Source organism: Enhydra lutris, unplaced genomic scaffold (assembly GCF_002288905.1).
Source record: "Enhydra lutris kenyoni isolate GAN:26980312 unplaced genomic scaffold, ASM228890v2 scaffoldscaffold43, whole genome shotgun sequence".
Lineage (NCBI taxonomy): Eukaryota > Metazoa > Chordata > Mammalia > Carnivora > Mustelidae > Enhydra > Enhydra lutris.
This window is the reverse complement of record NW_019154127.1, coordinates 12,078,240-12,105,612: the sequence shown is the minus strand read 5'-3', so window position 1 is coordinate 12,105,612 and position 27,373 is coordinate 12,078,240. Positions and strand designations below refer to the sequence as shown.

General features: G+C 60.0%; 1 protein-coding gene across 1 annotated transcript; it reads left to right on the top strand.

Annotated features, from left to right (window-relative positions):
* Positions 1 to 644: 644 nt before the first annotated feature.
* On the top strand, positions 645 to 25,223 carry LOC111155808 (receptor interacting serine/threonine kinase 4). The gene is made up of 8 exons (XM_022516216.1): positions 645 to 837; positions 10,622 to 10,913; positions 15,466 to 15,614; positions 17,364 to 17,413; positions 19,687 to 19,845; positions 20,630 to 20,739; positions 22,052 to 22,310; positions 24,064 to 25,223. The coding sequence occupies exons 1-8, from the start codon at positions 656 to 658 to the stop codon at positions 25,221 to 25,223; spliced, it is 2,361 nt and encodes a 786-aa protein (XP_022371924.1). The 5' UTR covers positions 645 to 655.
* Positions 25,224 to 27,373: the final 2,150 nt, after the last annotated feature.

Genomic DNA, 27,373 nt, shown 5'->3' with positions numbered 1-27,373 from the left:
GTGGTGGTGGTGGTGGTGGGATTCCAAAAGATCCCACACGAGGTCATTCCTGTGTGCAAACATAACATATTTGCAAATAACACAATTTTTGAAATAGAGGTAAGACTCGTGGCGGGCACGGTTTGGGGGTTCGGTTCTAAAAAGGGGCGCCGGGGGTCCTTCCGTGGTGGTTTGCTCTAGATCTTGACAGCAGTGGTAGATACACGAGCTCACACGGGTGATAACGTTGTACAGACCTTCATGCACGCCAACGAGGACACGTAAAATGGGGCAAGTCTGCCTAAGATCCGCGGTTTGCACGAAAGCCCACCCCCCGGTCGTTGGATCCCTTTGTCCTTTTTCGGCAAAGTGCGGCCGAGTGGTAGCACCGGGAAAACCTGGGAAAACCTGCAGTCGCGGGTTTCCTACGGCCGCGCGGAAAATCGGATCGACTCGGATCGAAGCGCCCGCACCCACGCACTCGGGCAGGCAGCCGCGCGCAGCGGAGGACGCGGTGAACCCGCACTCGCCTCCGTGGGTCTGCAGGGCCTCGGGGCCCCGGGACGGGGGGCGGGCCGGCGGCGGCGGAAGTGACGTCAGCGGGCGGGGCGCACACCTGGGCACCTGGGCGGCCGGGGCGGCCGCGGCGGCGCTGGGTGGGGGCCAGACGCGCGCGATGGCGGGCGGCGGCGGGAGCCCGTGGGGCCTGGGTCTGCTGCGCACGTTCGACGCGGGCGAGTTCGCGGGCTGGGAGAAGGTCGGCTCGGGCGGCTTCGGGCAGGTGTACAAGGTGCGCCACGTCCACTGGAAGACTTGGCTCGCGCTGAAGTGCCCGCCCAGCCTGCACGTCGACGACAGGTCAGCCGCCCGGGCGGGGGCGCCGGAGCGGGGGGCGCGGCCGGGGCCGGCGCCGGGGTGCCGGGGGCTCTGTTCGCCGCCCGGGTCGCCGCCGGAGCACTCGGGAGGGAGCAGCCGGCGCCGGGCGAGGCCGTGAGCCCCGGCGGTGTCCGCGCCGCCCGCCCGGCCCGAGGGACGCGGAGGCCGGGTGGCGAGCTCCACCGTCCCGTTGCGCACTCCGGGCCCCGCTGCGTCTCCTCCGGGGCACTTCGGGGGGCCGCGTTGGGTGGAAGCGCTGCGAGGAGCCCGGGGGTGCTCCCTGGCTTTGCGGGAAGCCTCGGATTTTCGGGGCTTTGGACCCGCGCCCCTCGGAGGCGCGTCCGGCCCGCCCGGGACCCGCCTGGGCGCTGCGGTTTGCGCCCGGCTTAGAGAAATTGCCGTGTGGGGATCCGGGCTTTGTGACTTAGCTACAACTCCGTTCGCCTCACTTAGTAATTTACGCTGGAGCACAAATTGGTGTAAGACGGTAATTATTTCGGTCGGAAGTACTGGCTTGGCTTGGCCAGGCTTCCTCCGGGCTGCGGGGCTCCGGCTTGGCCTTGGGGTCCAGCAGGTGGCCCTGGGGGTCGTGTTTCTCGCAGCACTTATTCGCGGCACACTCTAGTTTTAGCGACTTTATTTCTACACCCAGCCTCTGGGAAGGGGTCTTTACACTGACCTGCTTTGTGTCCGAGTCAGAGCTCCCTCCTTCCTTGCAAACCTCCCCACCCCCCCCCCTCCAGTCCAAAAGCCAGGAGGGCCGGAACCTGCCTGTCCCGGCCTAACAGGGGTGTTCAAGTTAATGACGATTGGAAGGGACGCAGGGCCACCCCAGTTAAACACAGTCGCTGGGTGGTGATCTGTGCATCGTTTTGGGGGTGGGGGTGGGAGAGGGGTGTGTGGAGAAGCTCCTTTTACATGTGCATTTTAGGAGTTTATAGGTAAGCTTCGGTTGGACACATTTAAAAGATCATTTAGTGAAAGTTTGCGTTCTGCATGAAAGTTGTGTTTGTATTCTGTGTGGAGATCTCCCTTACAAAGTCAGTCCCGGACACACAGACTAGGAAAAACAGCTCGTTTTAAACCCCACGTAGCCTCTGCTGTCTCAAACGCCTGGTTTGTAATCCTTGGCTTCTGGGAGGTGGGCTGATAGCAATGCCCTTCGCAGGGGCTGTCTGAGTCCCCAGGCCTGGGGTAGAAGGATTGCCGTGCCCTCAACCCCGTGTGCTCCCGCCCTCATGTTTTCTTCCGGGCCTAGGAGATGAGACGGTACTGCTCTTGGAGGCTCCTCGTTCTAAGCCTCAAACCCAGTGTTTCTTGGAAACTTTGGCCGAGTGGTGGCAGGTGTCATAAAAATAGCACAGCAGCGGTGAGCTGCTGTGCAAGCCCTCCCCTCCTCCCCCGCTTGATCCTGGTAACTTCCCAGGCCGGGAGAGGCGCTGTGGTTATTTTGATAAAATCCAAACCGCTTCGAATACTATCTAGTGCTTAGATTCGGAAAGGCAAGACCCTGGCTCTAGCAGCTTTCTTGGGGTCTGGGGGACAGGTGTCGGATGGAGTCTGGGTCAGAGTGAGCTTTCTTCATCAGCAACATTTGTCATGCCAATTTCTTGTGTCAGAGCAAGCAAAGTGCAGGCTCGTCCCCAGGCTGACGCCTCCTCCTGCATCCCCCGACTCTGACTTCCAGCCGCTGGGCCCTCGTTTCTTGGGTGGCCCAGACGGAGCTAGGGTTTCTCCACACGAGGCAGATCACTGAGGATGTTGCGTAGCCTGGGTGAAAAGTGTTTTGTCCTTTAACTGGAAGCCTTTCCTGCTCTGCCCCAAGCAGGCAGGCGCTGGCATGTCCTGGGCGGCCGGGCCGAGGTCAGCGTCACCCAACAGGAAGACGTTCACCTCTTACCCTTGACCGGCCCGGTAGGGCAGGCTGGAGTTCTGCGTGTGCCGCGGTGGCTGATTTCTCTGCTCTTGGAGAAGCCGGCTCTGCTCGCCTGATGGCTGACGGTGTTCGGCTCCAGGTGCTGGGTAGGAAGGGGCCGGCTGCCCAGTGGCCCAGCACAGGCTGGTGGCACTGCAGGCCTGCAAGCTTCCGGCTAGACCTCGCAGTGTGGTTTTGCTACCTGTCTTGCCAAATTGGTGCTCTCCCTGCCCTGCCGTTTGCAAGATGTTCCCTGAAACGGGAAAGAGGATCTTTGTGGGGTTCTGGGAGCAGCCTCTGCCCGCGACCCCCAGACCCCGCGCCAGGCCCCTCGGAGCAGCCGGCCGCCTCCGGCTTGTGTGCAGGGGAGGCAGGGGCTGTCCAACCCCAGACAGCCCTGGAGGATCCCTGGGATGGTGGCGGGGTCGGGGGCAGAGAAGCCCCTGCCCAGGGAGCTTCCAAGGGGGTCTTCAGGGATATCAGGGATCGATCTGCGTTTCCCACTCCTTATGGGCAGGTCTGGTGGCTTTGGGGAGATGAGCGGCCTCCCTGGTGAACCTTAATGAGGGGGTCACGAGGGCCAGGGTGGAGTCTAGGGTTGGGCGTGTTTCCATTTCAGCAAGCATAGTGACCCCAAAGGCCCCATTCCTGAGGCTGCCGCCCCTCCCCCGGGCTAGGAGGAAGCCCTGAATAACAGAGCACCAGGCCCACAGCCACTGCGTCCCAGGCCCCCGGGCCCCGGCTAGTCTGGACGAGCCTGAGCAAACCCCACGTTTGCAGCTACAGAGCTGACAATCTGATGAGCCCGTTTCTTGTCGGGTTTAAAAATAGCAGTGTGGGAACCCTCGGAGGCTCCCTGGGAGCGCACTGGGATGGCTGCGAGGTGAGAAGCCCGGGCCCAGAAGCCGCAGCTCGCACGTGATTAAACTTTTCTCCGCTGCCTTTCCCAAAGCTGGTTCCTGGGTCCCCCTCCCAGGAGCTCTTGGTTCCTCGTCTCCTTCGCCACGTCCGAACCCCACCCCCACCCCGCGTTGCCCTGCACCTCAGCCACCGCTGTTTCATCCCATTCTTTCCCCCTTTTCCACCCTGAATTCCTCCAGAGAGGGAACCCTTGGTGTCCCTCACCATCGGCCTCTTTGGAGTTTCTGAGCGAGTGGTGGGGAGAGCCCGCAGCGTCTTAGAAAGTATCTTCTAGAAACAGTCTGTCTGATGAATTTCTGGTATTTCCCTCGCACCTGCCCTCCCCAGGAGGGAGAGAGTAGCTTCGGCCAGCCCTTAGTGAGCAAAAAATTGAATTACTGTAAGTGCTGTTGAGAAGGACCACGGGACAAGGGGAGCCCCACCTCAGTCCTGTTAACGCTCAGAGATTTTTCCATCTGGGACCAAGAGAGGAGGTGCTGGGCGTGGGGGCGCTTTGTCAGTTCTGCTGGGAAACAGAATTCGTAAGCCTTCCCCAGAAGGAGCTGCTTTTGAAATGGTCCCCGGAGAGAAACGTGACACTGGTCCTGCCGAAATATGCCCGATTTTAGATACTCTGTAGGCGCGTCACAACTTTTAGGGTGCTTTGACTAAGACTGAGGTCAGTGGATTCGGGTGGCTGCGAGCTTGACTCCCAACAGCAAAGAAAGGGGTTTGGTCATGCGGACCCTGACCCGTGACCCATGGCGGAGGCGGGGGCTGGAGCTCTGTGCGCTGGGGTCCTCCAGGAGGCCTGGGTCTATAGTTTCTTCTCTGTTGTCTGCCTGAGCCAGAGACACAGTTGGAGGGGAAGTATATGGAAAATAAGTAATTGCTGTTGACAAGAAAACAATCGGTGGTTTCTTTTCGCTCAGGGAGCACTTTCAGTCCCACTGGGTGGCTCCCTGCGAGGGCTCATTCCAAGCTCATTGAATTGCAGATGCCTCCTGTAGGGGCGTAGGTGTTGGGGGGGGTCCCTGGGGCAATTAAAGAAAAGCTGAGGGGCGGGGTCATTTGGATTTGGGCCAGGTGGGGTCGCAAAATTGTTGTGTCCACCCCTTCTGAACAAAAGCAATGCTAGCGCTTTGGGGGCCCAGGTCAACCCCCCTTCCCAGGCCTGTGTGAGGCGTCTCCTCTCCGTGTCCCCCGAGACCTCCCCGAGGTTGTCCTGGGACCCCCTTCCTTGCCCCGGGGAGCTGTGGCGAAGGGTGGGGTCCACTCTGCTCCAGGGCATTCTGCTGGAGTTGCTGGACGACCATTTTCCAAGCTGGCTGGTTTCCCGGTGAAATGTCCTAAACATGAGTGGTTGGTTGTGCAAATCCTGCCTGGCATTCTTCCCAGGAGGGCACGGGGCTCTCAGGACACAGCTGCCTCCGGCATTTGGGAGCAGACCGGCATGGGGGCGGGGTGATGGGGAGGCAGAGGGGGGCCCTTTCTGAGTTTTTGAACCAAGGCACATTGGGTCGGGTGCAAAGGGCCTGGGGCCGGGGGAGCCGTGCCTGCTCGGGGAGCGGGGGTGAGTGGCGTGTTGCCAGTGGGGCTGTTCCACCACTGATGAGCTTGGCGAGGGATCAGAAGTCACCCTGGTTTTAGGTGCTGCGCCCTTGGGGCAAAGGGAATAAAACCCTTTATTTGCAAAGTAGCCCAGAGCTTCGGGTAATGAGAAATTCCACCTCACTGTCGCTGACTTTGTTCTCAGAATCCGATCGGTTATCAGTCAGGCTTGGAGGGCTCATCTCTGGATGCTCCGCGTGGGCAGTGACCCTCCCTGGTCACTGTCCAGCCAGTAACACCCGAGCCATCGGGCCTGTGGGTGGCGAGGGGCGCTCCGCCTGCTTTCCCATGGCAGGTGGGTCTCTGGGCAGGACACAAGGACGCAGGGCCCCACAGACACACAGTGGGAGGGCAGGGGCCGCAAGCCAGCCGCGTTAGAGGAAAACAAAAGCAATAAGATCCGACAAGTTCTAACGCTGATTCCTAACCAGCTGGGAAACAGAAGCCACTGCTGGTGTTTCGTCCGCGGGCAGCAACTGGGGCGTGAGTGCTGGTCGTAGTGGTAGGCAGTGAGAGTAGTGAGCGCTGGGAGGGGTGGTTGTCCTGTTGAGTGCAGGTAACTAGGTCTTCCCAGGAGGACGACGGAAGAGATGGGCCCAGGGGTATCACTTTGCTGTCTCTTTAAATGACCAGCCTTTCCTCAGTGCTTGATGCTGGCACCCAGCCGCTCCCTCCTTGATGCCTGCGGAGTCCTGGGTGCGAGGGGCTGGTGGACCTTCTGTGTTTCCTCAGGAGGGTGCAGGCAGCTCTTCAACCCTGCACAGGGACCCCCCCCCCCCCCCCCCCCCCCCCCCCCCCCCCCCCCCCCCCCCCCCCCCCCCCCCCCCCCCCCCCCCCGCCCACCGCCATACGCAGCATTGCACTCCTGTGGGCATTCGGCTCTCCATTCCTTGGCCATTTAACAGCGTGCTGCGCAAGCACGCTGTGCTAAACTCAGGTTTGTGCTGCAGTAATCTCTCCATTTCCGATCTGTGGGTCCCTGGTTCCTGCGGCCAGGGGATTCTTTGCTCCTTGAGTGTGTTCCAAACCAGATTCTCCACCTTCTCCGGGGTGCTCCCCAGCATCGGTGAGAGTCCCCCCACTGACCCCCAGTAGAGATCGAGGGCATCCTTGCTAGCTCTCCCCTCCATACCCATCAATCGTCAGGTCTCCTCTCCGGTTCTCTCTCTCTGCCCGGAGCTGCGGTGACCATGTTGAGTGCAGGTGCTCAGGGCAGGTGGACCTTGGGTGCTGCTGTCTTTGGCGTGTGATCTGGGTTCCTTCTCGCCAGCGGGCCCTCCTCCCTGGGAAGAGTTTTCCTAAGTGTGTGATACTTGGTATCTTACAGTCTCAGAGAGGAGGTCCGTCCGACGTGGCCTCATTGGGTTAGGACAGTGTGGGACTCTCCGTCGGGCCGGCACACGAGGGCAGGTGGGGAGGGTGGCAGGACCAGGTGCGTCCGGGCCCTGGAAGAGCCCTTGTGGCGGGTTCTGGGCTGCTTGTGCCAGAACCTGCACTTTGGGGGCGTCCCTGAGGCCACCCTGGCCTGCTGCATGCGTGGCTGTGTGCCAGTGCTGGACCTGCTCAGTTCCCAAGATGCAAGAGGGCGCGTCTGGCACGTGGTTCTGGACCATTCCTTTAGGAGCTGATTAGAAAGCACGTTCCCCAGCACATACCTGCAACCCATTGTCCAGGACAAACAGATTCGCTTCTTTTAATCAGGTGCATTTGACATTGTGTAAATTTAAGGTGAAGACCGTGTAACATTGATACATTGATACATTCGCATAGCTCAGAGTGGAGAGATATTTACCATATTACGAACTTACTGTCTGTGTGCGATAGACTGTTTGTTCACCTGTACATGGCTGTTTTCACACTCGTGACAAGTCTGTACCCTTAAACACCGTCAGTGTTGTCCCCCCACCCTTTTGCCCCTGGTCACCGCCACTTTATTCTTTCTTAGATTCCACATGTAAGTGACATCACGCAGAGCTTTCTCCATCGGACTCACCTTGCCGCAGGTAATGTGCTCAAGGTCCGTCTCATGCAGATGCGGGGAGAGCCTGATTCCTCGTGGCTGAGTAACTGCCCACTGTGTGTGCACCACAGCTTGCCTTTCACCCCTTCGTCCACTGATGGGCATTTGGGTTGTTTCCGTATCGTGGCTTTTGTAAACAATGCTGGGATGAACGTGGGTGTGCAGATCTCTTGTGCAAATTTGTTTTCATTGCCTTTGGGTCCCCTCCCAGAAGCCTTGTGTGACAGTTTTGTTTTTTTGTTTGTTTTTTTTTTTTTTTTAATTTCTTTTCAGTGTAACAGTATTCATTGTTTTTGCACCACACCCAGTGCTCCATGCAGTACGTGCCCTCCATAATACCCACCACCTGGTTCCCCCAACCTCCCACCCCCGCCCCTTCAAAACCCTCAGGTTATTTTTCAGAGTCCGCAGTCTCTCATGGTTCACCTCCCCTTCCAATTTCCCCCAACTCCCTTCTCCTCTCCATCTCCCCATGTCCTCCGTGTTATTCCTTATGCTCCACAAGTAAGTGAAACCATATGATACTTGACTCTCTCTGCTTGACTTATTTCACTCAGCATAATCTCTTCCAGTCCCATCCATGTTGCTACAAAAGCTGGGTATTCATCCTTTCTGATGGAGGCATCATACTCCATAGTGTATATGGACCACATCTTCCTTATCCATTCGTCCGTTGAAGGGCATCTTGGCTCTTTCCACAGTTTGGCGACCGTGGCCATTGCTGCTATGAACACTGGGGTGCAGATGGCCCTTCTTTTCACTACATTGACAGTTCTGTTCTAACTCTTTGGAGGAACCTTCATCTTGTCGTCCACAGCGGTCGAGTCAATGTGCATTCCCACCAGGAGTGTGTAAGGAGTGTGTAAGGACTCCCCTTTCCTCCACGTCCTCTGCAGCACTTGTTCCTCCACGTCCGTGATGCGAGCCCTCCTGACAGGTGTGAGGCGCTCACTGAGGGTTTGAGTCACACTTTGCTGATGGTTAGCGATACCCAGCATCTTCCCATGGGCCTGTTGGACATTGTGATGTCCTCTTTGGAGAAATGTCTGTTTAGTTCTTCTTCCCGTTTTTAAATCACATTTTTTCTTTAAGTTGTGTTTATTTGTTATCTATTGTGGATATTAACTTTCTATCCATTAGGTGGTTTGCAGGATTTTTCTCCCATCCTGGAGGCCTTCATTTTGTTCCTTGTTTCTTTGGCTGCGCAGAAGCTTCTGAGTTGGATGCAGTCCCATTTGCTGATTTTTGCTTTTGTGCTTTGCTTTGGGTATCATGTCCAAAAAGCTCATTGTCAGGATGGATGTTAATGAGCTTCTTAATGTTTTCTGCTAGTTTCACTGTGGCCAGCCTTTGCTTTTAGGCTTTTGACCCGCGTTGAGTTAATCTCAGAGAGCGGTGACACCGGGGTACCGCGTCACTGTTCTGCACGTGTTCCTCGGCTTCCCGAGCGCCGCGTGTCAAGGAGATACCCCGTCCCTGCTGAGTGTTTGTGGCTCCGTCGTTGAGTATGAGCTGCCCGTGGAAACAGAGTGACGTTAGCATGAACGCTGGGGGTGCTTACATGGGCAGTTCCAGTCTGGGGTGGTTTATTTTAAAGTTGGCCGAGGCGCACTGAAGCCGGGTCTGTACCGAGGGCTCTCAGGCTTGGCGCGGTTCTTGGGTAACTCTGCGTTGGGTGTCTGGTTCTTGGGCAACTCTGCCGTGTCTCTGGCTCCCGCCTACTGGATGCCAGTGGCAGCCCTGAGCCGTGACACCCAAAATGTCCCAGACTTTGTTCCATGTCCCTGGGTGAGGGCAGAGCCGCCGGTACGCGAGCACCCCCACTGACACTCAGGGATCCTCTCCCCGCAACGCCCGCTGTACAGCTTCTTGGCGGATGCTCATGAGACCCCCGCCGCAGCGGTGGGGTGGGTGGGCCAAGGGGCTGAGATCCCGCCCCAGCACCCGCGGGCTGGAGGCCTCGGCTCAGCCAGCTTTCTGGATGTGTTTGACAGTGCCGCGTTTTGACAACCGCTGACCTCAATGGCACGTGACCAAGCCGCCTCCTGTGATTCAGCCCTTTCTCCTGTGTGCACCCTGGGACTTTTGCCCCATTTTGCTGACACAGACCAGGATACGGGGGACTCTAGGCTGTGAGTTCATGGTTGCACCATGTGTGACCCTGGACCCGGGGCCGACACACTGTGGGGGGCCTGGGAGCAGATGTCCGGAGCTCTGCACCCACGGCCGCCAGTCTGCACCGTGGGTGGGAAAGCAGTCATGGCCGTGTGGCTTGAACAGGGGAGACTGTCTTCCCGTCAGAACCGAGGGCAGGCTGTGTGCAGTGCTTGGGGGTTCCTGAAAAGGTTTGGCATAGATGGCCCAGCCGTTCTGCTCCTCGGTGTGGAGCCCAAAGGCTTGGAAACAGGGACGCAAACAGATACTTGCGCACCAGCGTGTGCAACATACAGCTTTAGTCACAGTAACCTGATGCGGGAAACCACCTACATGTCCACCGTCAGATGAGTGGGTACGTGAGGGTGACATGTTCCTACAGTGGAACATTATTCAGCCCTGAAAAGGAATGGGGCTTGGACGCACACTGCGGCACAGCTGACACACGAGCATGTTATGCTGAGATGCCGAGTGACAGGAAGACAGACACTGTGGGACGGCACTTCTGTGAGATGCATAGATGAGTCTGTCCAGGCAGGAGGTAGCCCAGGGTGACTGGGGCCCGCAGGATGGGGCTCCTGTTGAATGGACACGGAGTTCTTGTTGGGCCGATGAACGAGGTTTGGGTGTGGAGCGTGGTGACGGTTGCACAGCCCGTTAGTGTACGTGATGCCTTCGAACTGTACACTTAGCGTGGTTAAGGTAAAAACTCCATTACATATATTTTACTACAACTAAAATGACAGTTTTAGAAGAAGGTGGCTTCGCCGGCTGACGTGCCACTGACGTGAGTGTGGGGTTGGATTCAGGGGCCCGTGGGCCAGATGGAGCGTTGGGCTTCACAAGTGACTGGGGGTCTTGGGACGGATGCATTGTCTCAAGGAAACTTTTCTTCTGTCGTCCCAGGAGACGGGATCGGCGGCATCAGCCACCTCGCTCTGTGACCCCTGGGTTTTCAGATAATAATTAGTGTTACTGTCCCTCCAGTGCACAGAAGTGCCTGAATAGCTATAAGACGTGTGACCTTGGGAGGCCCGGAATGGGATCACGTGACGTGCGTGTGGGTCATTTTCTCCGCCTGCGGAGCTGGTGGCCTCCGGCCCGTGGTGCTTTGTGTCAGTGGCTGGGGGAGCCCCATGCACGTCTCACGTCTTCGACTTTTCCAGGGAGCGTGGGGAGCTTCTGGAAGAAGCCAGGAAGATGGAGATGGCCAAGTTCCGCTACATCCTGCCCGTGTACGGCATATGCCAGGAGCCCGTGGGCCTGGTCATGGAGTACATGGAGATGGGCTCTCTGGAGAAGCTGCTGGCGTCCGAGCCGCTGCCGTGGGATCTGCGCTTCCGCATCATCCACGAGACGGCCGTGGGCATGAACTTCCTGCACTGCATGGCGCCGCCCCTCCTGCACCTGGACCTCAAGCCCGCCAACATCTTGCTGGACGCCCACTACCATGTCAAGGTAGGACGCGCCCGGCACCATGGGGCCCCGGCGGCTGGGGCGGTAAGGGCGGAGAGAGCACAGTGCTCGGGGGGCACTTGAAGCAAAGGCCTACGTCAGCAGAAGGACTCCAGCGACCCCCATCTCGTCATGGGCAGTGTAAGCCCCTCAGAACACGTAGCAGGGGCATGGCCCCTTCTGCACCCAGGTCGCTCCCCTAGATCCTGGAGCAGGAGCCTGAATTCTGGGCACCCTGGAAAAAAAGGCTTCCGGGGTTGCTGACACGGGTCTTACTTAGGACTTACTGAAATCCGGCTAGGAGTCCGCTCCTGGGTGCGCAGCGGGTGGGCTGTCTCCGTGGGCCCGTGGGCTCCATGGTGATGGCTGCACCCCCTTCCGTGGTCTCCGGGATGGTGGTGGTGGGATATGGGGGTGTTCTTAAACGGAGGCTCCATAGAAAGAGCTCCGAAGGGGGCTCATTCTGTCCTCATGACACCAGGCTCCTGAGGTCTGCTCCTGGTTTTTGTTTTTTTGGGGTAAGTTTATGAAACAGAAAAGCGTGAGTGATCACAGAGCTAAAACCAGGCACTGGTCATCTGGAATTGCAGTTCATAACGTCGTCGGGTTTGTGCTCTTTGACTCAGGCTCTCCTCTGCAGGGCCTTGGTGTCCGGGGTCCTGTTGTGGACACCAGGGTGGACACGCGTCATGCGTCTTCTCCACGGGGTGACGCTGGCTCGCTTGGGAGGCCCGGGGCTGCCTGCCTGCAGGATGCGCTCGCCGCCGCACTTGCCCTCTATGGGCCTGAGAGCGTGTGAGAGGGAGCCGAGGCCTGAGCCCCTTTCTGTTCCCTGTGGGAACCGTTCCTGGAAGACATTCACCTGCGGACACTTGCTCTCCCTGCCCGGTCGCCCCGCACTCGCCGGACCCACTCCCGTGCTGGCCCGAGGGCTCGGAGAGACCCGGGTGCAGTCTGGCCCTGCCCCTGGGCTCTGTTGGAAGGAGGGGCGGGACTGGGTGGCCTGCTCCTGCGGCTCCCCAGGCCCCAACTCTGTGCACCGAGGCCAACGGGGAGACCGCCGTCCATTGCGAGCTGTCCCTTGAATGGGTGTCACCTGGAAATCAGACCGTAGCCAGCAGGTGGAGGTGCCCTCCTGCTAACAAGCGGTCGGGCGTGAATGGGTGCCACGGCGGTTCCCGGGCTTTGCTGGAGCCCTGTTTCCTTCCGGCCGGCGTGCTGGCTTCCCGCGGGACCTTCTGCCCCCACTCACATCTCAGGGCTGTGTAAGGGAGCGTGCGGTCCTCTGGGCACCCAGGGAGGAGCACCGCTTTCGACCTCGAGCTTGCGTACACGCGAGCCCAAGGAGGCAGTGGCAGACCGTGGGGTGAGCCAGAGGTCCCTCCCGCTGGCCAGGTGCCCTGGGCGGGGGCCCAGGTCGTGCTAAGCTGTGGCTCAGGGGTTCGGCTTCTGTCGATCATAGTGGTAGTAGCCGCGGGGTCTGTGCCTGTACGAGGTTCACACAAACTGAGCGTGGGGCACAGCGATGTCACACGAGGGCCGGACAGGTCCCAGGTGGCAGGTGCCCCACAGGTCGCCCACCGGGTCGGGGAGGAGTTATTCAGGGGACTCCAGCTGGAGATGGGGGTTCTACTGGGGTGGGGTACGGGGTCTGCAGAGAGGATCAGACTTCCTGCTGCAGGAGGCGGGGGCATGGACAGAAAGGTCATGGAAAATTCTAGGTTTCTTAGGGGGAGGCTAAGTTAGATTAGGGGAGGGGCTGCTGGGTGCTCACCGGGTAAGCAGATCCTAGGGGTGCAGTCCCCACCCCAAGCCGTTACCTGGGGGTGGGGGTCCCCCTCTGTTGTAGTGAGGGTCAGAGGTGAGGATGGGCTGACTCAGCTCCTGAAGGTGCTGCTGTTGGTGCCATGGGCATGGGTGGCCGGACAGTCCTGTTTGCCCCCGGGGATGCTGACCTCCGTCCAGGGCGTGTCTCCAGTGCTGGGTGCACGGGGCGCACGTAATGCTTGCTTAGTAGGGAAACGAGCGCCGTCCTCCACGCCGGGTGCTGGGGCTCGCGTTCCTGGTAGGTCGTCCTGCATCAGCCGCCAGCTTCCTCTGTTTGAACACGATTTTCTCCCGCTCACGCGCATGCCGGCTGGGCAGCCTGGCGCTGGTGGCCGTTTCAGGAAACGGGTGAAGCTCCTCGAAAAGCCCAGTGGGTCCCAAGGAGCTGGGGGTGACTGAGGCCGGGCCCCTCTCCCATCAGCCCTGAAGGCCCCGGGGCTGGAGGCTGCTCTTCTGGGACCACTGCTCAGCCCAACAGACAGATGACGTGTTTGTGTCTCACATGTTTCCCGAGTCCCCGAGGTGCGGCGTGGAGGGAAGTGTCTGAACTTCTGTATCGAGGGACGGGCCCCCAGATTTCGGGGCGGCCTGTGGTCTGGGATGATCTGGATGATAAGACTTGAATCTGGAATCCTGAAATGAGATCAAGTCTTCAGCCTCCCTCCTCCCCTTGGGCCCCTTAAGACTGCCTTTCTGTACTTTGCAGAGTGTGGTACAGAGACTTAATGTTAATTTAACATGTACGTTAGTGAGAACTTCGTGAAATACCAGGGGAGCAAGCCCACCTCAAGCTGAAAAGAAAAAGCTTCGTTTATTGTTACTGTATTTTCTCTTTTTAAAACAGGCTCCACACCCAGTGTGGGGCTTGAACTCATGGCGTAAGCCAGCATAGCCCTGACCAGGCCCTTCCTTGGTCTCGTCCAGCTGGGCCCAGAGGGAGCAGGGCCTACGTCCTGGTGGCATCTCTGAGCACCGAGCAGTACCGAGGCGGGTGCTACATGAGAAAGTGTGTTTGCAAATTATAGGGCACCTGCTGTATACACGATAGACACTGGGATGGCCTGGGCCCCAGTGTCCGGGATTAGGACAGACAGGCCCCGGGCAGGACAGGGCAGGAAGAGGGCGAGGAGATTCCCGGTGGAGGGTGGGGGAAGGTGGCGTGGAGGGTCAGGGGAGAGAATTGGGATTTCTGGTCTGCATTTTGTTGCTGTGGCTTTTACGTGAAATTTATGCTTATTTTCTCACACCGAGGACATTCTGAGGTGGACAGCGGAAATGCAGAAACGAAGGGTAATAAGGGCTTGAGCGGGGCGGGAGTTACGGGGTCGGACCCCAGACCCCAGTGGGTCTCCGCTTCCGAACTTGAAAGGTCGAAGCGGCTGAGAGTTCGAACTGGGACGTCCGCACTGTGGACTTGGAGAGGTCCCGGGCTGGCTCTGTCTCGGCCCTGAGCAGCTCTGTGGACGTGCAGGGCAGGGCGGTGGGCGGGAGTTTCTGGAAGGCTGACATGGGCAGCAAGCAGCGGGGGGCCCAGCAACAGCCAGGCTGACCCTCCTGGCATGGCCCCGTGCAGCCCCGGCTGGGCCCCGTCGTGCTCCCATTCTGTCCAGCCACTCCCTGCGGTGTGTTCCCAGCGCCCTTGCAGGACCGGGTGACCGGGGGTACATTCTCCCTGTGTTCAGTGGTGCTGACGCCAGGCTGTGGGCTCCCCTCCAGGGCACGCGAGCCCAGAAGTCAGGCCCAGCTCAGCCCCATTCCCTCTCCCTCCCTCTGCGTGTTTGAGGAGGGGCCCTGGAGTTCACTGGAAGGCATCACAACAATTCGTAAGCCTTGGAAGAGACCAAGAAGGGGCAGTTTTCCATGTGGATCCCCAGTCCCTTTGTGTCAGGGAGTGTGACCTGAGCCCACGCACAGAGCTTCAGCCGGCGTCCAAGGGTCCCGACGTACGCAACGGGGGCTGAGCTGCGGGGAGCCGGTGACACCTTCCTTCTCACCATGGGGTCCCCCGAGCTTCCTGAGCTCTCTGGACACCTTGTCCCAAAGGAGAGGAGAGGCGGAGGTGTGGGGCCTGCGTAGCTGGGGTCCAGGCGCTCCCTTAGGTGGGTGGGCCGTGCACGGGGAGGAGAGGTGCGTCACGCCTTTTATGTGGATGCCTGCGTTTGGGGAAGGAGACAGCGAGTGTCTGTGGACCGCACGCCATTCCGGATGGAGGGCAGAATGCCTCCTCCAGGCTGCGTGGTGTGTGTCTTGTTTGCTTTAAAGGGCGTCTGAAGGCCCAGTTCCCTCTACAGATCATGCTGCGGCCTGCCCGCCCCCCGGCCGGGCTGCGGTGTGACCGGCGGCTGCGGCATGACTCGCAGCCTCAGCACCTGGCCTTGCTCTCACGTGTCATCTGAAACCCCGACAACCCAGAGGGTCGCTCTTCTCCTTTAGGCCGACTCGGGCCGTGCCCGGTGGCAGGTGTAAGATTGTAATCTCCAAAGTTCTGTCTCTCAGTGAATTCTTTCCTTAAAGCGTAATCTCTTCCCTGCGCGTCGAGCTCCCAATAGCCGGGACGCGGCTCCTCCAAAACCGGCCGTGCCTTCCCTGGAGGAGCCGGAGGCCGGCGCTCCGCAGCGTGGGGACGGAGCCGTGTGGCCCTGCAGAGGAGAGGGGATGGGAAAACCCCAGCGCCTCCCCGGGGGGCCCCACGAAGGTCGCTGAGCGCTGTCTCCTCGCTGTGTTGCAGATTTCAGATTTTGGGCTGGCCAAGTGCAACGGGCTGTCCCACTCCCACGACCTCAGCATGGATGGCCTGTTCGGCACCATCGCCTACCTCCCTCCGGAGCGCATCCGGGAGAAGAGCCGGCTCTTCGACACCAAGCACGACGTGTACAGGTGCGTGACAGACGTGCGAGTGGCCCCAGCTGGGGCTCCGCACCTCGATTCCTCGGGCACCAAGTGCTGGCTTTCCTGGGAGCTGCGGTCAGCTCCGAGGTTCAGTCCCTGTCACAGGTTCGGGGTTTTTAGCTGGGGGTCCAGGCTACCCCAGATGTGCAACACCTCTGTTCCCGGCAAGTGCCGCCAGCGGGGGTGGGGCGTGCTCGCACTTGGTGCCAGTTGGAGACCGCGAGCAACCAGACAGGCTCCCGCACTGGGAGAGCGCTGGTGTTCTCATGAAGTGTGGGTTCCTCTCGCCGGGCTGCCCTCCGTGCTCCGTGTGTCTCTACGTGTGAGGACGTGGGCTCCTGCCCGGGCTCCTCCCTCCGGTCCAGCAGCTCACACTTCTGATGTCACTTAGCTTTGACGGAGGAACGCAGGCTTGCTGGGGTTGTCCACAAACCAACGTCCGTGGGATGGAGGTCCTCGAGCATAATCCCCACGCCGTCGGTGCCTGCCTTTTCCACATTGCAAAGGTCTTACTCACCCAGGCCTGTTGGAGGAGAGAAGAGGGAGGGTGGGAGGGCGCGCCCAAGCCCCTCAGCATGGGTCCTCCGCGGTGACTATGACCCTGAGCCCTCAAGCACGAAGCTTTGCTTTCGTGACGTGGCCTGCGCCTTGGGTCCTGGCAGACTGGTTTGACCATGGCCCTTGTGTGCGTGCTCTGCCGGGCTCTGAGCTGTCCGCCTGTTGTCGGTGGCATGGTGGGGGCCTGTCCCAGCTTGTAGAGTTTGGGGACGATAAGGTTCTGTGTTTGTTTCGGAGGTGAGCGTTTCAACTTTTGAACTTGGAGACTTCGGTTACTTCTCAGTGGAGAATTCTGGGCTTCCCTGTTGGTAGCCGCTCTCCGCTCAGGGTAGGGTGTTAGCTCGGTGTCTGGGCTCCTTGTTTTATTTATTTACTTAATTTTTAATGTATTAGACTGTGCTTTTTGGGGGGTATAGTCAGAATAATTTTTTTTTTAAAGATTTTATTTATTTTTTTGACAGAGATCACAAGCAGGCAGAGAGACAGGCGGGGTGGGGGGCGGGGAAGCAGGCTCCCCGCTGAGCAGAGAGCCCGATGCGGGACTCGATCCCAGGACCCTGGGATCATGGCCTGAGCCAAAGGCAGAGGCTCAACCCACTGAGCCACCCAGGTGCCCCAAGTCAGAGTAATTTTGTACACTGTATGTATCCAGAGAGTGAGTGAGTGTGGATATGATTTCCACCAACCAGGAAAGGGCCCCAGCAAGGTCAGCTGGCCCGGGTCTCGTGTTCCCCGTTCTCTGCCCAGCCCCGTGTGACATCTCAGTGAGCAGGCTCCTCGCCCTGTCCGGAGCTGGCGTCAGCGCCTCGTGCCCAGTGCCCGCCAGAAGATGGAGGGCGACTAAGCAGACACAGGCCCTTCTCCCCCGGAGCCAACTGTCCAGCCGCGGAGCCGCGTTCCTTTCCTTGGGCCCCCCACCCCCACCCCAGGCACGCTGTTGGGGCAGCAAGAGGTCACGTGTGTCCGTCAGGCAGCACCTGACATCGGAGCCACCACCCCGACGCGCTCCAAGCGAGCTCCTGTTTCACGAGCCCGTGGAAAACGTCTTGGTGTCCTTTCTCCCCCTCGCCTCTCCCGCTGCCTCGCTCTTGAAGGCGCTGGAGCACTTTCCTTCTGGCCCGTTGCCGTGTGCGTGAGCCTCTGGCCCGCAGAGACTGACCTGGCCGATTTTCCTTCCAGCTTCGCCATCGTGGTGTGGGGTGTGCTGACGCAGAAGAAGCCCTTCGCAGGTGAGTGGGCTTGGCTCTGGGGGCCGTGCCTCTGTGTGTCCCGGGACAGCGGAGGGCACGCCGTGTGTGGTCCTGTCTCCATTGAAGCTGTGCCTGCGACCCGCGCTCCCAGGGGATGGGGGGTGGCTCTGGGCCACGAGGCCGGCGGGACTGTCCTGGGGGCACCATGGAGGCACTGGTCCATCCCACCCAGCATGTCCTGCAGAGCCCCACAGCCCACGCTGCAGGTCTCTGTGTGGAGACTAGCACAGTCACAGCGCGGTTCGAGGGCCGGGGAAGGCGGCCACCCGAAGGGCTCTGTTGGGCGGGTTTCTGTTTGTACCAGCTCGTTCCTCTGTGTGTGTGCGTGTGTGTACGCATGCTTGTGCTCGTACGTGTGCGCGTGATGTGATACACGTGACACAAACAGCCTTTTATCCCTTTAAAGTGTCTGAATCGGGGACATCAAGTGCATTTGCCACTGCATAGACGCCCCCACAGCCTAGAACCAGAACATTCTCACCCCCTGAAGGGACCCTCCCCCACCCCCAGTCCAGGCCACAGGCCACACACCACCCCCCCAGCCCCTGACAACTGCCCAGCGGCCTTCTGTCTCTGGATTTGCCAGCTGTGGCTATTTCCAGCCGGTTCTTTTCTTTAATTTAAACACGGCAAAATACATGTAAACTCTGCCACCTTGGCCACCTGTAAGTGTGTTATCGTGTGAGGCGCGGCCCCTGTGGGGCGACCAGTCTCCAGGGCAGCTGGGTGGATTTGGCACCCATGAACACACCCAGGTCCCTGACGTCCCCCTTGAGGGCTGCGACATCTCATCCCCCTTCAGGCAGCCACTCCGCCGTCTGTCCTCCGGGTGCTCGTGCCTTGTTGCGTTAGAAAAATAGAGGACTTTTTACCCTCATCGTTTTCCTCTACGGGTGTACGTGGGTCATTCGTGCTACTTTGCACTTGGACGAAAAAGATCTGGAAATTCAGAGCAGCATCAGTGTGGGGCCCCCAGGTCCGGGAGTCCCGTCCAGTGTGGGTTTGTGTCCTTGTTGTCTGCCTCCCTGCCCCTCCTCCGTGGCGGCCGTGGTGTGAGTCCGTGTGGTCTGGTGGCGCCACTCTGGCCTGTGACTGTCACACACGCCATCCAAGGCCAGGTGCATGACACGAAGGTCAGGAGCCAAGGCCTGTGTGCTTTATTGCTTGGGACATAGGGGAGTTCACGGCCCGGGAGCGAAAGGCGTTTCTGGAACTTTCCGTCCGTCTGGCAGAAAGTCTTCCAGGTGTTCGCTTCGGTTTTGTCTGGAGGCCCTGCTGGGGTTTGGTGGGTGCGTCGTGGAAATAACGCGCAGCTGCTGGAGAGAGCTGTTGTACGAGATTCAACGGGAAGGTAGCCCCGAGGGTCAGATTGGGACCCCGGCCGGTGGCCGGGACTTGGGGCCAGTTTTCCACACCTGCAGACACATGTCTGCTGTCTGGGCAGAGCTCCCCGCTGCAGGTGTGCTGGGAACTGTGGGGGGAAAGGGGGACGCTGGGAACAGGGAGCTTGGGGTCCCGTCTGATGGGTGTTGTGATTTTAGGCTGAGCAGAGAAAAAAGTCTGGCTCACTGAGGGTCCCCTAGGGCTCCCTGGTCTGTGACCAAGGGGATGGTGATAGTGACGAGTCCGCTGTGCTCAGGAAGGTAGCAGAGGAGGACAGGTGGGCCCCACATGACGTACTGTGGGGAAAGGCCCCTGTTCACACTCCCCAGACCCGAGCGTGCTTGGAGGAGGGCAGGCGTCCTGGCCAGTGTCGCTGTGGCCGGCTCCCTGCACGAGACCCCCGGGCCTGCGCTTTGGGATAGAAATCAGAGTTTAGGAAGGGTGTCGCATCATCACAGGGAGATCCGGGTTCACGTGGAGGCTGGACCACGTGACTTCGTGACTTGTGAGCGTTGCCTCCCTTTGGCATGCACGGGCCACTTTGGAACATGTCTCATCAGATAGTTTTCTTCTTTGAACCCCGTTTTCCTTTGAGTTGTTTGCCCAGGAAGATGTTCCCTGTGATACAGGCCTCGGTTCCATCTGGAACATCGTAGGGAGTTTCTAAAACCTGGAAGGGGGAGCTCAGACATGCGCTGGGATGCGAGGAGTAGCAAGCTCTCTGTGCTTTGCAAAGGAAATGAAGTGGCCTCCAGGTGCCATCATGGGGACGGTGGATGGCGTGGGTGATGCACACCCCTCCTCCTGAAGGGGAAGCCCACGGCCCCCGGCCCCAGAGCTGCCCTGACTTGCCTGCTTCTCCTTTGCAGACGAGAAGAACATTCTGCACATTATGGTGAAAGTGGTGAAGGGCCACCGCCCGGAGCTGCCGCCCGTGTGCAGAGCCCGGCCGCGGGCCTGCAGGGCCCTCCTGCGCCTCATGGAGAGGTGCTGGCACGGGGACCCCCGCGAGCGGCCCACCTTCCAGGGTGAGTGCCCCGGGGCTCCCTGGGACCTGCCCTTGACGGCTGTGCTGGGGTCCTGGGAGGGAGGAGATGGGCAGGAGGGGGAGGGGAGCAGACGCAGGTACTCGGACAGGCTGGCCACTGGCCTAGGTTCCTGCAGCACCTGGGGCTGGGTCAGGGCATCTGGCACTGGGGACGGTCGTGGCAGTCCACCCCTGCTCCAGCCCCTGGCTGGTTTGCTGCCCGAAGGGGCCCACGCTCTGTGCTGTGCGTTCAGGTTTGGCGGTGCGTCTTAGGGGACTGGCGAGACCACTCACCTGGGGCTTTCTTTGGGGTCTTGTTCCCCTGGAATGGGTGTATTTTTTGCGGTAAGAAAGTGATTCTTACGTAATTTGGGTTGGTCGTTACGTTGGGAACACACGGAGGGTGGGGATGATAGGGGCCTCACCTGCCAGGTGTTGGCTGCCCTGGCCTTTGTGGGCGTGCGGGCTGCTGGCTCTGGTAGATGGGGTCCCCCGGGGCAAGCCTTTTTGGGAACCTGGAACACCGTGGGTCCTACTTAGAGTCTGGCAGACCCCGCTAGTAATGGCTAATGGGAGGCCTCAAAGGGGCCCATGCAGAGGCTGCGGGGCCAGCTTGGGAAGTCCGCTGGGCCAATGGCCCGGGAAGCTGGGGTGCCGGCCAGCCCCCTGGGGTACCATGCCCCAGCTGTCGCCTCTTCTGTCCCCGCCCAAGGTCACACGTTTCTGTAGTGAATGTAGAAGCCATTGTCCGAGTGACATGCCCGGTTTTCTTTTCTCCCCAATAGAAATCACTTGTGAAACCGAGGAGCTGTGTGAGAAGCCGGACGGGGCCGTGAAGGAGCCGGCCCAGGTTCTGGACACGAAGCAGCCACTGGAGCCCGAGAGCCCGGTAATGGTCCCCTTCCTGGACATCATTTCTCAGGCCCACCCCCCCTCCTTTCTGCAGGCTTCCCTGCTGGCCTGGACTGGTCCCCTAGCTCACCCGGCACCTGGGGTCCCACATTCGGGAACAGGACGGCGGTCTCATGGCCAGCCTGGCAGCCCCGGGTGCCATTCCTGCCAAGCTGCGTCCCGTCCCCTCCTCCTGTCTGTGGTTCAGAGTGGACAGTGTGGGCCCGCTCTTGACACCGGAGGGCTACTGGCCGGATGCTCTTTGAGCTGGGGAACAGAAGACTCGTGTAGGCCCCACTGGGGTAGGGGGTTTGGGCTCTGCTGTCTCTGCCCCCTGGCTTGGAGCTCTGGGCCCGTTGTGTCTGCTGCTCAGAACTGGCTTGTTCCCAGAGAGCCACGTGGGTTGAGCGAGGTGCGACGACGACTGTAAAGGCTAGGGCTCGCTGGGCCCGGGGGGTGGCCAGGCGGTGGGAGACGTGTCAGGGGAAGCCGGATGCGTTACCTGCTGTTGGGCGGTGCAGGCCAGGCTGTCCGTGTGAGGCCGGGAGATAAGTGAGCATTCAAGGCGTGCCTGTTGTCTCAGCGTAAAGGGGCATGTGTGTGAGGTTGGGGAGCAAAGGTGCCTGGGGGCGGCGACCTCGCCACTGATAAGGAAGAATGAGGCCCCCAGCTCGAAGGCGCGACCACGCACTGAGCCAGTGGGTCAGAGTGGACCTGCTGGTCCCAAGGAGAGGGAGGACTGGGGACCGGTGGGCTTGAACCAGGAGGGGTCGGAAGCCACCCTTGGGCTTAATCCCTCCCCAGAAATCTGCCTTTCTGGAGGCCCGGTAGGGACACCCTCGATAAGGCCCCATTGGTGCGTGTGGACTAGATTGGCCCTGCTATTGCTGGGGCTGGGCCTGCCCCGCGCACTTGCCCCCACGCCGTCCCCCACCCTGCTCATGGGGCTCAGAGGAGGGGGCACGGGTGGTTGTCAGTGAGGGGCTCCCAGCCCCTGTCCCGAGTCCTTCCTTTCTTACCCACGCTGGCCGACCAGTTGGGCACGGCCCAGCACTTGGGCTTCCCATGCTCCCTGCGCATCTTGCCCTGCCCAGTTTGAGGGGCTTCCCGCGTCCGTCCAGTCTGTCTGGGCTCGCAGTGTGTCTGCGCCTGGCGGGCCCCGCGCATGGTCCTCAGGCTTCCCCGCGGCTGTGCACGTGGCCACGGGCAGAGTGCCCTGTGTGGCTGCCCGGGGACCCAGTGCCCCTTCCCTCTCCATGGCACTGCCGGTGTCCTGGGTGGCTCTCATCCACCCCCCTCTGCCTGGTTCGCAGAAGCCCGTGTGCACGCCTCTCAAGCGAGCGTCCGCGCCGACCTTCGACAGCGACTACAGCCTGTCTGAGCTCCTGTCCCAGCTGGACTCGGGCACCTCTCAGACCCTCGACGGCCCAGAGGAGCTCAGCCGCAGCTGCTCCGAGTCCCGGCTGCCGTCGGCCAGCAGCGGCAAGAGGCTCTCGGGGGTGTCTTCCGTCGACTCCGCCTTCTCCTCCAGAGGGTCCCTGTCCTTGTCGTTTGAGCGGGAGCCTTCAGCGGGCGGTAAGCGAGGACCCCGTTTCCCGGGAAGTAACGCACACAATGACGGGGCCGCGGGCAGGCAGTGTGTGTAGGAGCCCGTGTGCCGCTGAAAGCCCGGGCAGCAGCTTCTGGAGCCGCTGCCCATGTCTGTATCCGTGACCGACTGTCGGGGGCATTGCGCGTAGCTAGCTCGCCAAGCGCAAATGCAGAGAGGCGTGCTGGTGAGCGGCGGGCCGAGCGGCTCTGCGGGCTGTCACTTCGGAGCAGAGGGAGCGGGCTGTCCTCTGGGCTGTGCAGGCGGTCTTACCGGTGCCGACTCCAGGTGTAGGGTCTGACCTCGGCTTTGCAGAACCCTGAGTCCTGTCAAGTGAGGCCAGTGGAGAAATGAAACCCCGCAACTGGAGTCTCTCTTGAAGAGGGCAGCCCTGTCCCCAGTCTTCCTGAAACCCCTTTGCTTTCTTATTTGTGAGTCCCCCGTTCATTTTAACCACGTGTTATAACGGGTGAGTCACTCCTGGAGGTGTTAACGTGTCAATCCCGTCCCATACTACCTGTTGGGATAGGGTCCTTCCCGGTTACATCATCATGTATTTTTATGTTAATTCTGATGGGTTTTTCCTTCAGAAGGGGGTTTTTCCCTGCCTCTGGCCCAAATGCTGGTCCCTGGGCACAGGGGCTGACCGCCCCCCTGCCATGGGGAGGGCAAGACGCAGCCCTGTCCTGCCCTCAGTGTGCTGCGGCCCCACCAGGCAAATATGGACGGTCGTGGTCAGGGGACAGTGGTGTGGGGACGGCCAAGTGCCTGGGGGCCGTGGGGAGGGTGCAGAGCCCGGCAGGAGGGGAAGTCTGTTTCTCCTGGTGGATCAGGGCCTTCCTGGAAGGAAGGGCTTTTCCCACATGCCGGGAGTCTTCTGTGATTTTTAGAGTGGACTCTGGGGCAAAAGAGGGCATTTTGGGTTGAGGAAAAGCCTTACAGAGACACGTGTGTGGGCGAGGCCCAGCCAGACAGCTTGACTGGGTGATAAGAGACGGAACAGGCAGGAGACCCCCCATCTCAGGGGGAGAAACACGTCCTAGAGCTCTCTCTGGGTCTGATGCCCTTGGAGGATCCGTTCCTGGCTGGACTCGGAAGCTGGTACAGAGATGCTAGTCCAGACTTGGCGGACTGCGCGGGCTGTATTTTCTTGAATTCCAGCCTGTAGGTCGGACGCCCCGCCCCCGCCCCCTGCAGGTCCCCTGGAGAGAGGCGGGGAGGGGATCTTGCTCTGCACTAATGAGAACGCAGACACTAGTAGGACTAACCTTTTCATTATGAATAACGGCTCTTCCGGAATGGGAGGGCTCGGTCCTTGAAGGATTCTTCCAGGAAACCTTCCTACGTCTCCTGGGTGAGACGCTGCATTTGGAGGCCGGGTCGGGGAGCCGCGGGCGGCCTGGGAAGGGTGCCCCCGGCCTCGGAACTGTCAGCTCTCCAGTAGACTCGGGGCACACATCCTTTCTTTCCCTTTTCTCTTCCCAATGAAGTAAGCGTAGCGATCACGGCCGCTTCCGAGCACATAGAGGCCGAGGCTTGCATCCTTATCAGACGACAACCCTATAGGTCTGTAGCGTGACTTTTGCAAATGTGTCTCCCCGCTGCATCTGAAACCTAGTAACACGGCCCCGCGGGCTCTTGAGTGAGTCCAGCCGCTCGGCGATCCGGGGGCCACGTCCGGGCACCAGCCAGGCCCCGGGAGTGGCTGGTGGCCTGAGCCTCGCCTCTCTCTCCCCGCAGATCTCGGCACCACCGATGTCCAGAAGAGGAAGCTGGTGGATGCCGTCGTGAGCGGGGACACCAGCAGGCTGATGAAGATCCTGCAGCCCCAGGACGTGGACCTGGTGCTGGACGGCGGCGCCAGCCTGCTACACGTGGCTGTGGAGGCCGGGCAGGAGGAGTGCGTCAAGTGGCTTCTGCTCAGTAACGCCAACCCCAACCTGACCAACAGGAAGGGCTCCACCCCGCTGCACGTGGCCGTGGAGAAGAGGGTGCGCGGGGTCGTGGAGCTCCTGCTGGCGCGTAAGATCAGCGTCAATGCCGCGGACGAGGACCAGTGGACGGCGCTGCACTTCGCGGCGCAGAACGGGGACGAGAGCAGCACTCGTCTGCTGCTGGAGAAGAACGCGTCCGTCCACGCGGTGGACTGCGAGGGCCGGACGCCCATGCACGTGGCCTGCCAGCACGGCCAGGAGAGCATCGTGCGCATCCTGCTGCGCCGAGGCGTCGACGTGAGTCTGCCGGGGAAGGACGCGTGGGCGCCGCTGCACTGCGCCGCCTGGCAGGGCCACCTGCCCATCGTCAAGCTGCTGGCCAGGCAGCCGGGCGCGAGCGTGAACGCACAGACGCTGGACGGGAGGACGCCGCTGCACCTGGCCGCCCAGCGAGGCCACTACCGCGTGGCCCGCGTCCTCATCGACCTGCACTCCGACGTCAACGTCTGCAGCGTGCTGTCGCAGACGCCCCTGCACGTCGCCGCGGAGACGGGCCACACCAGCACCGCCCGGCTGCTCCTGCACCGGGGGGCCGACAAGGAGGCGGCCACGGCAGAGGGCTGCACCGCCCTGCACCTGGCCTCCCGGCACGGGCACCTGGCCACCGTCAAGCTGCTGGTGGAGGAGAAGGCGGACGTGCTGGCCCGGGGGCCCCGTCACCAGACGGCGCTGCACCTGGCTGCCGCCGCGGGGCACACGGAGGTGGTGGAGGAGCTGGTCAGCGCCGACGTGCTCAACCTGGCTGACGCGCAGGGGCTGAGCGCGCTGCACCTGGCCGCCCAGGGCAGACACGCCAAGACGGTGGAGACGCTGCTGAAGCACGGCGCGCTGGTCAACCTGCAGAGCCTCAAGTTCCAGGGTGGCCGCGGCCCCGCTGCCACGCTCCTCCGGCGGAGCAAGACCTAGCCTGCCGCCCTGGACGCCGGGGCCCCCGTGGGCTTCCTGTCCCATTGCCGTGTTCACTGTGGGGACGGGAGGACGCTGTGCCGGTCGGCGCCACCCGCCACGTCTGCGGCCCGGCAGAACCCTGACCGGGAGGGCCAGCGAGAGGCAGGCGGCTGCTGACTCCGGGTTCGCGAGGGACATCCGCTCGGCGTGTCCCCCTCTGAGGGCTGTCGACCCCTCCCCCGATCACACGCATGCCGTCAGACGGACGATGGGTCGGAATCATTTCTCTGTGCTCCTCGCTCCCCGCGGGCACCCTGGGGGGGCCGAGCCGTGGCCCGGAGTGGGTGCGAGAGGAGCTGTGTCTTGGATCCGCAGACCCCGCAGCAGGCAAAAAAGCCTGTTTCGGGGAGTTTTAGTGGAATCCTTTCTTACAGACTGTGTTCAGGAAACGGACATGGTATAACTGTCACCTTAAACTTGTTAAAAATGCTCGTGTCCTTGAGCTGTCTGGTCCGTGAAGGATGTGAAGTAGTAAGGTTGGTTTTTTAAATGCGAGCCAACAGTCACGTGACCTGCTCTTTTCTATCCAAATGGGTCGGTCCTCGTGGGTGGCCGCACACGTGCCCTGATGGTGCGATTTGCCCTTGCTCGTTGTGGGTCGCCTAGAGTGCCACCATTTTGGCTTGGGACCACTGTCGGGATGACCAGCTAGATGGGCCACCAGCTTGCTGATGTCTGGTGCGGTGGTGGTTTGTGTGGACTGCTACCGTCTTGGGGCCTCGTGGGGCGTGGGAGCCGCCGGACGAACGCCTACGCCGTGCCGGAGCCTTGGCTTTCTGGTCGGAAGCCCAGAGGTTGGCTGCGGATGTGGCCCTGTGCGCAGATGCGCCCCGTGGCCTGGGATGCAGTACGGATGATGTTAACGTACCGTGTGTGTTAATGTGAACCTGTGCGCGGGATACTTTTCCGTGACAGGAAACATCCGCTCTGCCTAGAGCGGGCTGTGTTTTAGTACGCCTCACACTTTCACGACGGTGCGCTGCGGTGGGATGTAGGAAGTGCAGACGACACACCGTTTGGCAATAAAACGAAACAATCTTCTAATTGTTCTGGCGTCCGTGAGACTTCTTCCGCTTATAAAAGAGCACGAATCATCTGATCTCTGAAAACCAGAGATTTCAGGCAGTCCTGTGGTTGGAGATGACCTTCTAGAAGGGTAGTCTGGGTCCACTGAATCAAGCTGTAATGGGAGGGGGAGGGTGGCCCCAGGCTTCCTGCCTCCTTAGCTAGGCCCATCCTCTTGGGTGACCCAGCAAAGAGATGCTCTGACCTTAGCAGAGGAAGCTCCTCACACCAGTGTTTTGATGTCTTTATAAGTGTTTACAATTCTTATTTTTGTCAAACTTATATTTTGAAATAGTTTCAAGTTACAGGAAAGTTAGATACATAGAGCTCTGGTGGTACCTGACACCTGGAGTCCCCGGCCATTTACGTTTCCCTCATTAGCCCCATCATTCTCTTTGCTTTCTCATCTCCTGCTCACCCACCCGTGCACCTGTTTCTCCATCCATCCGTCCATCCTCCCGCCTACCCATCCACCCATCCGTTCACCTGCCCATTTACCCATACATCCACCCGTTGACTTGCCCGTCCATGCATACATGCGTCCATCCATCCATCCACCTGCCCATCCAACCAACCATCCGTCCGTCCGCCCAACCATCCATCTATCCATCTAAGGTTGCAAAGAGTGTGTCCCATCACCCCTAAATACTTTAATATGTATTTTCCAAAAATAAGGACTTTCTACTACATAGCCACAGTGTACCCATCAAAAGCAGGAAACCAACATTGATACGATACCATCTCATCCATAAATCCCTTTCAGATTTTGTTGACAGTCTCAAAATGTTTTCTGTAGGAAAAACAAACAATGGGAACGACCAGCAAATCTTCCTTCCCCCTTTCTGGCTCGGGACCCCACCGTACTTTGTTGTCCTGACCACCCCCCTCAACCGAGTATTCAGTCCTCTGCTCCCCAGTCTTCCCTTAACTTTTACAACTTTTCCTCTTTTGGGGATTAGTTAGCTATTTTGTAGACTGTCCTCAATATAGGTTTGTCTTAATTTTCACCATTTGCTTTCCTTAAGTATTTTTGGCACAAACAC

Bases quoted from the DNA above. Each gene is read 5' to 3' on its own strand.
- LOC111155808 (XM_022516216.1), top strand. From the start codon at position 656: ATGGCGGGCGGCGGCGGGAGCCCGTGGGGCCTGGGTCTGCTGCGCACG. The intron at 838-10,621 runs GTCAGCCGCCCG...CGACTTTTCCAG, and splicing joins AGCCTGCACGTCGACGACAG to GGAGCGTGGGGAGCTTCTGG. The intron at 22,311-24,063 runs GTAAGCGAGGAC...CTCTCCCCGCAG, and splicing joins GCGGGAGCCTTCAGCGGGCG to ATCTCGGCACCACCGATGTC.